General features: G+C 42.4%; 1 protein-coding gene across 2 annotated transcripts in view; it reads right to left on the reverse strand.

Annotated features, from left to right (window-relative positions):
- Window positions 1–13,620, reverse strand: part of SS3 (starch synthase 3) — a 152,048-nt gene that overhangs the window by 12,213 nt on the left and 126,215 nt on the right. The window contains exons 12-14 of one of the 2 annotated variants that reach the window (XM_087396090.1): window positions 11,832–12,014; window positions 5,786–5,917; window positions 5,435–5,546 (exon numbers count right to left, since the gene is read on the reverse strand). In XM_087396090.1, the coding sequence (XP_087252216.1) occupies window positions 5,435–5,546; window positions 5,786–5,917; window positions 11,832–12,014 (427 nt within the window). The remainder of the gene's footprint in view (window positions 1–5,434; window positions 5,547–5,785; window positions 5,918–11,831; window positions 12,015–13,620) is intronic. The other variant, XM_087396091.1, reaches the window with a different exon arrangement.

Here is a 13,620-nt window from a genome sequence, read left to right on the forward strand (position 1 = left end):
GAATATGCTAAAGCAGCATCCTGGCCAAGTTCTCAAGTCTACCTCTTACGATATACTGAAAAAAAGGAGGATGGAGTAGCTACATGCGCAAAATGTGTTGTACTTTGGAGGCATGGATCCTTAAGTATGCCTGTTGAGCTACCACACAAACAGATTTTGATTGTTGCTCTCTTTGAGGTTCTTTAAGAATGCCAAATGGCATCTAAGTGCTCTCTCCCAATCTTAATGACTAAGTGCCTATATTCTTGGCCTGTGGCACTAGCCTTCCAAAGAGCCTCCTCTACCCACTAGACGCCTAACTCTCAAGGGTTCCACCCTTCTACGACCAAATTTGAGTAATGGCAGCCTCCATCTACCCCTCTTTGAAGAGGCCATCTAGCATATTCGTCACACAATGAGGTACATTCTTTATAGTTGCTGTAGCATGGGCACAATAAGACAATGATTTGACACAGTTGCAGGAACAAGAATGGCCATGCAGCTTGGGAGATTTTAGAGAGCATGTTTGCAGAAAGAAATGATGCTAGAGTTTCCTTTCTGAAGAGAGAGCTATCTCATACACATATGGATGAGGGAGATTCCATGAATGCTCACCTCACAAAACTTCAGGATTTGAGGGAATAGTTGCTGAATATAGATGAGGTTAGTCCGGATTCAAAGATGATTACCACGACTCTGAATTCTCTTCCTAAGTCTTATCTCGGTTTCCACACCTCGTTGAATTTATCATTGAGGGGGGCCAGCAATCCTCTCTCTTTTCACGAGTTGGTAGGACTCTTGTTGCAGGAAGAGCAGACAAGAAAGAACATGGCAACAAGGGCTGGTGAGCATGCTTTGCTGTCTAAGTTCAAGCTCAAAGAGAAAGCCCACACATAAGCATAAAGCTTATTCAAGACAGCCCCTCTTATAAGGCTAACGGGAAAGGGCAGCAAAAGCAACATGGAAATCAGCCCACACATAAGCATAAAGTTGATTCAGGACAGCCCTCTTATAAGGCTAAAGGGAAAGGGCAGCAAAAGCAACATGGAAATCAGCCCACACATAAGCATAAAGCTGATTCAGGACATCCCTCTTATAAGGCTAAAGGTGATGCAGATAAGCCTAAGAGGAAGGGAATTTGTCACTACTGCAAGAAGCCAGGTCATTACATTGGTGAATGCAAGACCCGAATAGCTAAGGAAAAGAAAAGGAATTCAAGTATGGCTGTCTCATATGCATGAGCTCCTAATGCACATGATGGAGATGTTATAGCCAACTTTGTGGAACTGCACTATACCTTTTTAACTTGCATTTCATATTTTCCAGTGGCTAGTCCAGATACTACAACCACTCTTGAGGATGACCCGTATGCTTTCTTGACTTGCAGCTATGACCCTTCAAAGGATGCATGCTCTTTCAGTGTCAATGAGACACTGAACACTTGGTATTTTGATAGTGGTGCTTCGAAGCACATCACTTCTACGAAGAGTCTTTTTGCATCTCTGCATGAACCACCTGCTAAAAAGAAGACTTGTGCAAACAATCCTTCTTATTCAGTATTTGGAGTGGGTGACATCATACTCACATCCACGGATGGCACAGATTTCATAATTACAGATGTTCTTTTGTGCAAGGTATAAAGAAGAATTTGCTTTCAGTGCCCTCTCTCAATCGAGGAGGATTTCGGGTCATATTTGATGATGCTAAGTGTGCAGTCCAAGACAACAAAGAGAATGACTATGCTTTGACGTTATCTGGCATTTTATATCGGGGTCTTTTTCAGCTTGAAATTTATGAGAAAAGACCCGATCTTGCACTTTCACTGAGCACTCCCTCTGCTGCGATGCAGAATGCGGAGTTATGGCATGCCAGATATGGGCACATTAACTATGGCAGCTTGATGACACTTCAGAAGCATGCTATGGTTGATGCATTGCCTCCTTTGGAGTCAAGTCCTCCTCATGCATGTGAGGGATGCATCCTTGGCAAGATGCATATATTTCCTTTTAAGAAGGATGGTGCAGTAAGAGCTACTCGTAAATTACAGCTCATACACAGTGATGTTTGCGGTCCCATGAGGACACATGCTTTTAGCGGTTATCTCTAGTATGTTACATTCATAGATGACTACACCAATTATACTTGGGTCTATGGTCTGAAGAAAAAATCAGATGTATTTATGCATTTCAAACACTTTGTGGCCATGGTTAAAAATGAGACAAGCCTCAAGGTGCAGACACTTCGCACTCATAGAGGGGGGGAGTATATGTCTCATGAATTTGAGGCATTTTTGAAGGAGAAAGGCATCACGCATTAGCTTACAGTGAGGCTTACACCTCAGCAAAATGGGCACAAAAATCACACTCTCATGGAGATGGATAGATGGATGCTTACTAGTAAGAAGTTGCCTCACAGATTTTGGCTAGAAGGCCTCATGTGTGCCAATTATGTTTTGAATCAAGCTCCCACAAAGGCTTTGAAGACAATCACTCCCTATGAGGCTTGGCATGGGAGAAGACCTTTAGTGGATCACTTCAAAGTTTTTGGTTGTGTTGCATATGCCCACGTGCCTGTGGAGTTTAGACATAAGTTGTCAGATAAGGTACTTAAGTGTATTTTTGTTGGGTATAGTGCACAAAGCAAAGACTATCGTCTCTACAATCCTGCCTCTCGCAAGATTTTTGTGAGTAGAGATGTTATTTTTTCAAAGAATTCAGCACATACACATGCTGAATTTACTATTCTAGCTTCTTCAGATGATGTTTTTGAGGGGATGCTTCCTATAGCTTTTGGTTCCCCAGCTGAGGTTCATGCTGAAAATCAGAATTTACAGCAACCTCCTCCTGATCCACATGCCCCGATTCAACCACATGCTGATTTTATTCCTCCACAGGGTGTAGATGAAGTTGTCATGCAAGAGATTCAAGAGATACATGCAGCCAAAACAGTTCGGAATTGGTTGCTATACACTCTCAGGGAGAGTAGGCTTGAGGCACCTTTACCTGGCAGGACTCGTAGTGCAGTAAGGCACGCAGGGGGGGCTCTTTCTGTTAAGACACCTTATGCATATACTCTTCTTGATGAAGAAGAACCTGACTCTTTTGAAGAAGAAAAGGATAATGTGCATTGGATGCATGCCATGCACAATGAATTGCGGTCCATTAAGAAAAATCAGACTTGGGAAGTTGTGGACTTGCCACTAGGGAAGCATGCCATTGGTACCAAATGGGTTTTTAAAGTAAAAAGGAAGCTAGATGGGTCCATTGATAGGTACAAGGCACGGCTGGTTGCCAAAGGCTATGCACAGAAAAAGGGCATAGATTATGAGTAGACTTTTGCTCCTACATCCCGAATGACCACCATAAAATCAGTTATTGCCGTGGCTGTAAATTTTGATTGGAATGTCCATCGGTTGGACATAAAAACAGCTTTCTTTAATAGGGACTTGCAGGAAGAGGTTTATGTCAAACAACCTCCTAGATTTGAACTTCTGGCAATGCACTTCAGGTTTGCAAGCCAAACAAAGCTTTATATGGACTGAAGCAAGCACCACGTGCATGGCATGCCAAGATTGATGCATTCCTGGCAAGTAAGGGGTTACACAATAGTCCCACGGAAAGCACCCTCTCCATCAAGAAGGATGGGGGGGATATTTTGATCATCATTAGATGACATGCTGCTCACAGGGTCAAATGAGAAAATAACTGCAGATTTCAAAGCTGAGTTGAAAGCTGAATTTGACATGACAGATTTGGGCATGTTAAATTTCTATTTGGGGATCCAGTTCATACAAGACAAGCCTGGCATCGTTATGTCTCAATCCAAGTATGTACAAAAGCTCTTGGATAGGTTCAACATGCAAGATTGTAAGCCTATAGCCACTCCCATGGAGCCGGGGCTGAAGCTTACTATGTATGATGCAGGTGAATCAATGGATGTCACACTTTACAGTCAGGCTGTTGGATGCCTCATTTATTTGTGCAATACAAGACCCGATATTCAGTATGCAGTATCTTAGGTGAGCAGGTATATGCACAGCCCAAAGACAACACATTGGCATGCTGTAAAACGCATCTTCCGTTATTTGCAAGGCACAAAGTCTTATGGCTTGATGTTTCCCAAGGGGGTGACTTGCAGATGCATGCTTACAGTGAGGCTGGAGACTATGATACTAGGCAATCCACTAGTGGTAATTGTTTCTTTTTGGGCAAAGCTTGCATTTCTTGGCTGAGCAAGAAACAATCTACAGTGGCTACTTCCTCATGTGAAGCTGAGTACAGGGTAGCTTTCATAGCGATAGTTGAATGTGTTTGGTTGTGTCCTTTGTTTGTTGATCTTCATCTCTTATTGGAGGGTCCTTCTTCAATTCTCACTGATAGTCAGAGTGATATAGCAATGGCGAAGAATCCTGTGTTTCATGCTCGCATGAAGCACATTGAGGTTCATTATCATTATGTCAGAGAGAAGTTGCATGCAGGGGAGATCAGTATGATCTATGTGTCAACACATGACAATGTTGCAGAAATCTTCACCAAAGCACTTCCACAGGAGAAGTTTGAGGCATTTCAGTTCTTTTTTTTTTCCCCCGCAGTGCCCTGAGCTTCTCTCCTTTTGGTGATTGATCACTACCTTGTACACCACATTGGCACTGCACGGGGGTGTTAGAATTATTGGTATATTCTAGGCAGTGGCCAATGTAATGTAATAAGTAGGTAAGAGGCACTTTTCCCTCAGTGAGGTTTTTCCCCTTAACCACAGTTAGATCCCTAACTATGGTTAGTGGATAGGATAAGGTTTTGTCACTTAGGCAAAACCTCTCACTCTCTTGTACTTTCATACTCATCTATTCAGACGTTTTGATCACTCTTGCTCTCACTCTTGCATTCTGCTCCATCTTATCTCACACTATCAGCTCACCCTGATCAAAGGTCTCAAGGGCCAAGCTTGCCATACTGAAATGCAAACTCCACTTCCACGCCTGGCCACGATGTGACAACATGGAAGCTCCTCTTCCAAGCAGTTCCGTGCCTTTGCAGGATGCATATGCTCTTGATTGATCTCACCCTCACCAAGCATATCTCTTCATTGATCTCCCCCTCCACCAAACAGTGCCTTCCCAAGATTCTGAGAAAAGATCAGCCTCTGTGGCTGCTGCTTGGCACAATCATGGAAACCATACAAAACCATATAACTCATGCTGGGGGTAGGGAAGAAGAATGAACAGGACATGATTAGTACCCCAGAAGTGTGAAGATGATTCTGATCTGCCGCGTTTGGAAACATGCTTTGAAGGGGATTAGAGATCCTGGAAAAGGGTAACCTCAGAGGGGACAAAAGAGGCAAGGGGAATTCCAATATAATGGGCAAGAGGAGGACCTCAACGAGCATACTAATATTAGAGTAACATGAATCTTATATAAAATCCTCATGTAAGAAAAAGTTCTGAAACACAAACCTCCTGTCCTCCGCACCACAGGAATGGCACCATAACGCATTGCAATTAATTGTGTTAATCCACATGGTTCAAATATCGAGGGTATAAGAATGAAATCTGCCCCTGCATATATCTGTCACATTCTCGCACAAACATGAATGCAATCAGCATGAAGATACAATAATCTTCCTCCCTGAAAACCCTTCACAGTTGTGATTTTCTGTGAAAGGTTACCAAATCATTGCATTGATGAAATCAAATCTTTCAAGTGGAAAAGGAGTCGCAAAACTCACTCATCTATTGGATTTGAGAAAGAAAACCATGCATAATTTCATTTCAATTTCCTTTCAAGAACCTTGAGTAAAGACTTACCAAGTGAGAAAGAGGTTCATCATAATGTAAACACAATCTTGCCATGTCGCCTCGTGAGTTGTGTAATTGATTTGCCAAGGTATTGAAGTCATTTTGTATGCGTGGGTCAGGAGCAGAACCAAGCAAAACAACCTGAAACGTACTAGAACATTAGAAAGTTTATATTAATGCACCCAGAGAAGCCAATCACCCACATAGATTCCTATCTCTAAGGTCAAAGAACTTCCCCTGATGTGATAAATGATTAATGGTGTGGAGTCCTTATTCTGTATGAAAAATTCTGATATATGCCTTCCTCAATGCGTTGAAGATATTCCTAGGAACTGAAGTCTATCTGAATGCCCTTGCAGATGAGCAGCCACTAATTGAGTTAAAACATGCTGCCATGATTTACCTTCATATATCGATAGATTTCTTTCCAACTTCTCTAGACCTTGTGATTCTAGACCTTGACTGAAATTTCGGGAGATCCAATTGAAATTCCATTTTCACAAAGAACAAAAGATACAATTCAACAGCAACGCCAGACAGAATCCACAAAGAAAGAAACATATGATATTGTCATTGCATGAAGAAATAGGATGCCCTTTCACAGGAGCAAAAAAAAAAATTCCGAAAATTAAATTATTGACAGGACATGTCAAGTATGAAACTGGATCATTGCAAGCACACGCATTCATATGTAAACCTATTTAAACTATAAAAACTTCAAACTTCTAGCATAAACCTGTATTACACATCTTCTCTTCAACACAATTAATTGCACACAGGTAGGACTGTCTTGTCTGCTAGACGCAGCTTCCCAAGTAAGTAGAAGTTGTTATCCCATGGCCTCCATCATATACTTTGGCAGTAAAAAGATCACTGTTATTTCCTTTATGATGTAGCCTATCTATAAATTTCTCATCTTCAAGCTATTAATTTCCCACCTTAAAATTAGTGATAAAGTTTTGATACTTTCAGATGCATTGAAATAGAAGTTTCCACACAATGATCGTGACCTCCAAGAATCATTGAATTGGATGAGATCTTTCCACACAAAGATCGTGACCTCTAAGAATCATGACCCCATTCTGGAATCGATGCTGGTTGTACAATATGAAGGTTGGTATTTTCACAAGGGCAATACTAGTCAGGATTCAAGTCATCTCTTACCCAACCGAAGTTAGGCTTGTTAGATGCCCGTCATGCTTAAAGTTTGGAAAGTTTGAGAGTGTCTCATGGAACACCCATGGGGACCACTATTCTTGAGTACTTTTATTGAAAAGTAGTTCCAAAAAATGCTGCATTACTTGCATTATAAGTTGGCCAAGAACGTTCATATCTCATAATAGCTCCAATATGGTGCATACTATGATGGGAATTGGTTAAACATAAAATCAGTAAAGGGCAGTGGGTTCATATTGAAAATGGACCAAGAGAATCAGCCTTGTGCACCCCAAATCCCATGGAGTGTACCTTTGGCACCATCTCCTCACTAGGCACCAGTTGCATGTCCTATACCTGCTACTGCCCTTGATAAGTTCCGATCAGTGTGAGAGTGGTGGCTTCTCCACCACCTGCACATCAAGCGGGATCCACCTCTTCCTCGGACCCCACTCCTATTGGACTTCTGACACCTCCGATCCGATCCCTTAGGTTGCCCCTCAGGTTGCCACCAGTGTTGCACTAGATCCAGCCTTGGATACGGCCGCCCCTAGTGAGGATCTAGATTTTCCTTAGATCACAAGCACGAACGGTATACCGGATACCGTCTTGGATAGGATCACTGAGAGTTCCCCTACACTTATTCTTCCAGGTCCTAGCCCCCCATCCGAGCAGCCATCTTCCTCACCTGTGCTCCAGACTTCATTCATTGCTCGTGGGAAGGAGGATGTTGTTGCCTATCTACATTTTTTGAGTGTAGGGATTCTATACACTCCAGGGCTAGGCATGTTTCACAAGAATTCTTTTTTCTGCCTTGGCGGATTATGGTGACGAGGAAGATGGGAATCTCACTCGTAGGTGCTCTCGAAGCAGATCAAAAAATTCACGAGAGCACGGACAATGCCAAAACAAGTGAGGCACAGTCTCCGAAGAAGCATAACATCTATGGCAAAGTGCAGGAGCAATGTGTCGATGAGCTAATAGCTGTCCAGATGGAAACACTCCCAAAAGAACTCGCCAAAAGAAAACCTGTTGCCGAAGCGGTACTTTATAGGCCCAAAGTTGCTGTGATTTTTTTCTCCACCACTTGGCTGGGTGATGCATTTGCTAGACAGAATCACCTCTCTCTGAAATTCAAGGTTGAGGCAAAAGGATTTTATACAATGCAGGTATAGTAATCTGAGATAGCCTCAAAGGACGAGAAGAGGACCCTGGAGAAGTCAAAGTCCAATATTCTAGTCCGTCCTGGAGTTCCAAAGGAGGAATCGGAATAGAGGGCGAAAGCATAGAAGTAATTTGTCGCCACAAAGGACGATAATGAGAGCCCAATCCATATGTAGTGGCTACTACATGAACTAGTACTATATTACCTAGTACTACACAACAACACATCACACCAACACACTCTTTGGCTATGATATGTCCAACCAGTAGAAGATGGGCGAAGGGATCCTCACCTTTGGGGGGCTCTACGATGGAAAGTCTGTCATGTATTTCAACCCAAAAATTTGAGTTACAAAGGCTGGATTTTCTTTATGAATACCAAGAACATCAGGAAATAGGGTTGACAGGAATTGCAACCCAAAAATTGACCTCGAGGGGTTCAATTTGATGATGTTGTTAGAACAATGACTCCCTTATATCAACCTCAGATTTTGGATTCAAGGGTATTCAGCATGATGAATAGTTTTCTGCGAATACCAAGGTCTAATTCAATCGTTGGGGTTGACAGAATCATTAATCTTTAGGTACCAAGATTTTACCATGTCCCTGTGCAGATATGTCAAAGAAGCTGACTCTGTGGATTCAAGAGTTATTTGATTTCTTGAGAAGAATACTTGAAGATATTTAACCTTGTTCAGCTTGAGAGATTTACTTTTCATGAATGGGTTATCAAAGAAAGTGGCTTTGGCATTAGCTCCTCTTTGATTAGAGTCTCATGGAAATCATACCACACTCAAACTGATAGTCAGAGTTTAGTTATTGGCATTGACTCACCTTCACTGAGAGTTTTTAGGCTTTCTAGTGAACACAGGAGTGAGTTCTTAGAGGAAGGGGAGTATGTCATGTGCATGGCGTACTTAGGGTTGGATAGCAAGCGAACGTGGGTTATGGGATAGGAGTATGTCATGTGCATGGCGTACTTAGGGTTGGATAGCAAGCGAACGTGGGTTATGGGATAGCTAAGATTGCTATATATAGAGATTGCTTCATATATAGTGCTCGCTTTATATGGAGGAAACTATTTATAGCTTCATGCTATCCATAGCAAGGTTTCTTTCTATATAAGGGAGGGCCACTGTTATTGTGGGAGTTCAGTTGAGCGCTCATCAACTGACGGATGGAGCTTGGACCCTAGCCGGGGACCCTCGCCATCTACATGGCGGATCATAGGTGGTGTATCAAAGGTCTTATGGACGGGCTGACGTGGTATGGGACGCTTGGGCTGGATATGGGCCTATGGATGAGCTGAGCTGTAGCCCACGTGCTCGAGGGTGGTCGGGAGGAGCAAGGCACCTGCGCCTGATGGATTGGGGATAAGTTTCCAGGTCATTGATAGGGCTAGATCTTGCAGAGTCATGTCACCCGTGGGGCCCTCATTACTAGCGCCATTCTTCCTAATGCTTTTTCCCTTGCGGGACCTGCTTTTTGGCACTTGCTCCATCATTTGTGAGCCCTTTTGCACACTTCCAAGTCCCACTCAAACATCAACACCTTAACCCATTAAAGGTTAGTGAAATGCAAACATTCCTAGTTCTTGGACTAATCCTAGTTTGTTGTGGGCATCCCCACAATTCTCTTTTACCAATGCAAAGCAAAAGTCAAACAATAAAAGTTATTCTAGTTAACCAACATCAACATGCTTTGACTGAAGTCAATTCTAAAAAAGATAATTCTTTATTTCTTGGGAGAAGCACCAAATGGTGACAAAAACAATCACCCATCTCATTTACATCCATGGGGACAGAATATACAAGTGCAATAAATGCAACCTCTAAATGCATTCGACTTTGGCCACTCGTGGTAGATCTCAATCTTCACCCACTAAGGCGACTCCTCTGTAAAGTGAGCAATGTTCCTTGTATCTAACTAGCCAGGATTCCATTGTTTTGTGCCTGAAGAGGTATAACACCACTTTATAAAGACTTGAAGTGTAACTTATTTGTTGCTGCACCAAACATCAAACAGTTGACATCGTAACTAAGCCACTTGTACTAAGTTTGAAAAACGTAGAGCTTTTCTTGCAGTCGTAGAGAACAAATTAAGGGAGGGGAGGGGGCGGAGCAAATAGAAAAAAGTTTGATCTCATTTTATGTGGACAGCTTGTACCAAATCAGATATACCTCATTGACACTTATGAAATGATGGGTGCCACATACTTAGCATTTGATCTAATGATAGCTGTATTGTTGCCAAAACATGCTGCATTGGCATATATCTAGATGAATCTAGGAACATGCCCAAACTCATCCTGTTAAAACACAACATAGTGCAGTTTCAATCTCATGATAGTCACTCATAAGGTTGCAACCATAAACTCCATCACGCATAGCAAGGACCAGCTACTATGACATCCCCACTAAGTGCCCAATAGAGGGTGTAGACCATAGTATAAACATATGCTCTCACACGTACAAATCCACACACCCACACATACTCGAGCATCCATTTATACAAAGTCTTCGTACTGAGTTTTGTCGGCACTCTGGAGGTGAAGGGCAGACTCATCCATGACAAAGGCTAGCACTAAAGGAGAAAGCTATGCCAGTAAATATCTGATGATGGCTCTTGTACCTTGCGTATATTATCAGATCACATCTCAGGTTATGTAGTTTTTACTTGAGTTCTCGAAATGTTTCATTTTAGATTCTAAAGCAACATTGGAAACTTTTATAGCATGGACACTTCCACACGATTCTCAATGTCTTGGGTCTAGAACCCACTACTTCCTCTATAAAAGACGGCATAGGGAGCTCCAACCTCCTCTTGTACATTCATCCTCTCTTCCATTTGTAATACAATTCAGCTTAAATCCAGCAACTGTACCCTTTTATTGTCTGCCTCATTTCTTGTTCTTGAATTGCTCTTGAAGCTCTCCTTAACTGCTCCCTCTTCCCTCTTCTTTTACAAGATGCTAAAGCACGAGCTGAGAGAACAAGATGCACATACAACCTTGAAAGAAAGGCAAGCGAAAGGACCATAGGCAATGACATGATGCCACACACTCAAGTAGTAAGTGAGGAGGCTGGGGAAAGACAAAGGAGGTTGTAATAGAAGGAGATGAGCCGAGTTTTTTGATAACTGAGATCTGCTTCTTTGTATATATATGAATCCAGGAACAGGACCAAACTCATCCTCTAAAAAAAACAACACATAGTGCAGTTTCAATATCACGACATTAAACATAGTTCAAAGTCAAATTATAACTTTGTGCATACTGACTTTGTGCCTTTTGCACCATCGCATTTTCTGCTCTGAGAAAGTAAGAAGAATACCATCACTAAGCACTTTAAGAAATGGATAATAGTAGATGTGGAGACCAAAAAACAAGACCAGTAATTAGAGAGGGTATGACTTGCAAGCTTAAGGTCTTTGAGCACAAACGGTTGCCTGAAATATTGTGTCAACATCTCATATGCCATATCCACCATAGGGCAGTGCTGGCAACAAGATTCACTATGCCCCTTCACACAGGAGTACATGGGACATGCTTGAGCAGGCCATGCAAGCCTTATTCAGTCAGAGTGTTCATTAATGTACAATCATAACAGGAAGCCCATTTACATTTGTCTCATATTTTCATAAACCAAAGAGATATTTGGCAAAAGGAAAATTTGGCAAATAAACATTGAACCGAAAATTTAAATTGACCCTGAAAGCATGTGCACAGCAGGAGTACCTGACCACTGCGCTCCAGTGTCCTCCCAATTGCATGCTTGATAAGATGGATTCCTTTTTGTGCAGTCAATCGTGTGATGATTCCTACCAATGGTCGATCCACTTTTGCCAGGCCTAGTCTTTGTTGCAGTTCATGCTTTGCAGCTCTTTTTCCATCCACTACATGTTCTGCTGTGTAGGACATCTATGATAGGCAGACTTATAAATTAAAATAATCAAAACATAGAATATAGGCTACTCTTCCTCCAATACCCATATTGCACCAAAAACTTCATCAGAAACACTTTTTAACAGAGGGAAGACTCTTCCAATATGCTCGCTTTGAACAAACAACCAATCAATCTGTTGACTTTGTGTGCAAGAAAAACTTTCATTTCTAATACCGATCAATGAAAACATCTGTTAATAGCAGTAGATTGGACTTCATTCATTTGCCATTCTCCATTTAAGAACCAGCAGCAAAACTTAATAACATTATCCATAAGTATCTCACTCTACATAAGCAGTCGATTAAATAAAATTCTGGGTCAATTCTTATTAAAAAAAAGAACCCTCTATTACAAAAATCTAGAAAACGATACAGATCAGAAATCTATGGGACACTTGACCAATCAAAAAGGGGGCAGCTAGATACTATGCAATGTTGGAGGTGGTGGCCTTCACCCCTCAATTGTGCGTGGAGAGATGCTTAAGGCAAGGGGGGCAGCCGCTTGACGACACGTGGAATTGGACGGGAATTAATTCCATAATCAAAAATGCATTGAAGGGGACCTTGGATATACAGGTACTAAACCCCTCTCTCTCTCATCCCTCCCGGGACCTTTTGGAGGAAAGAGAGGTTATGCATGGCTAGGAGGCACGGATTGGAGCTGGAGCTACGTGGAGATGGCGGCTGGGAGCTGATTCAGTTTTACGCTGGAAGGATCTACGATGCAAGGGGGGCTCCAAGAAGAGGAGGCTGAACGACGAAAAATGGAGGGGGCTCTCATAGATGAAAGAGGGTGTGTGCGCTGAGAAGACCTTGGCGCTGGGGATCTCCAGAGATTACGAGCTGTTGTTCGTTGGCTGAGCATAGCTACTACGCAGGTAGGATAGTCGTTGTTTGCACGTGAGCTGATGCAGAGAATCGTGGTCTGGCTGAGATCATATGGAAGGGCTCTGTTTTTTTCTGATTGAGGAAGCTACGTGGCTGTGCGGGTGACGCTATAAATGTGAGCTAGTCTCTCCATGAGAAATGAAGGCAGTAGGGCTATTGGTGGAAGTGTCTTCTGTTGGGTTTGTGCATAGTTGGTGATGATCTATGGATTAACACAGCTTAAGGCATAGCTGTGTATCGTTGTCTGCTAGCTGAAGGATTTTGGGCGACAGAGACTCCATGAACTCCGTATGCAAAGAGATAGAGGGACCAAGGAATTGCAGGCTAAGGCGCAATGGATCGTGACCTGCATCAATGATGGTTTTCCTAAAGGAGTTAGGCAATTGATGCTTGCTGCAGATGTTCGTCAATCACTGATCTTCTGCTTTGTGAGGGAAGAGAAGTTATCCTAAAGGAATTGAAAGCCTCTTTGACATGGTTGTGATCTTATGTTGATTTGATCGCGGGAGATTTCTGAATACTGATAGAGAGGGAGAGGAGGAGGCGCTGTTGCAGCTTTGCAGGAATTATGAGCTGTTGTTCTTGATGGAAGCTTAGGAGTGTGGGCTGTGGGTTCATAGTATTCTGAGGCTGACTGTTTTCTGAGTTTTGGGGGAAAGTTCAGTTCTGTTTCGGGCTGTGTAGTCTTTTGTCT

The sequence above is a fragment of the Dipteris shenzhenensis genome, chromosome 25 (assembly GCF_047967505.1).
Source record: "Dipteris shenzhenensis isolate YYH24624 ecotype China chromosome 25, Dip_SZ_1.0, whole genome shotgun sequence".
Lineage (NCBI taxonomy): Eukaryota > Viridiplantae > Streptophyta > Polypodiopsida > Gleicheniales > Dipteridaceae > Dipteris > Dipteris shenzhenensis.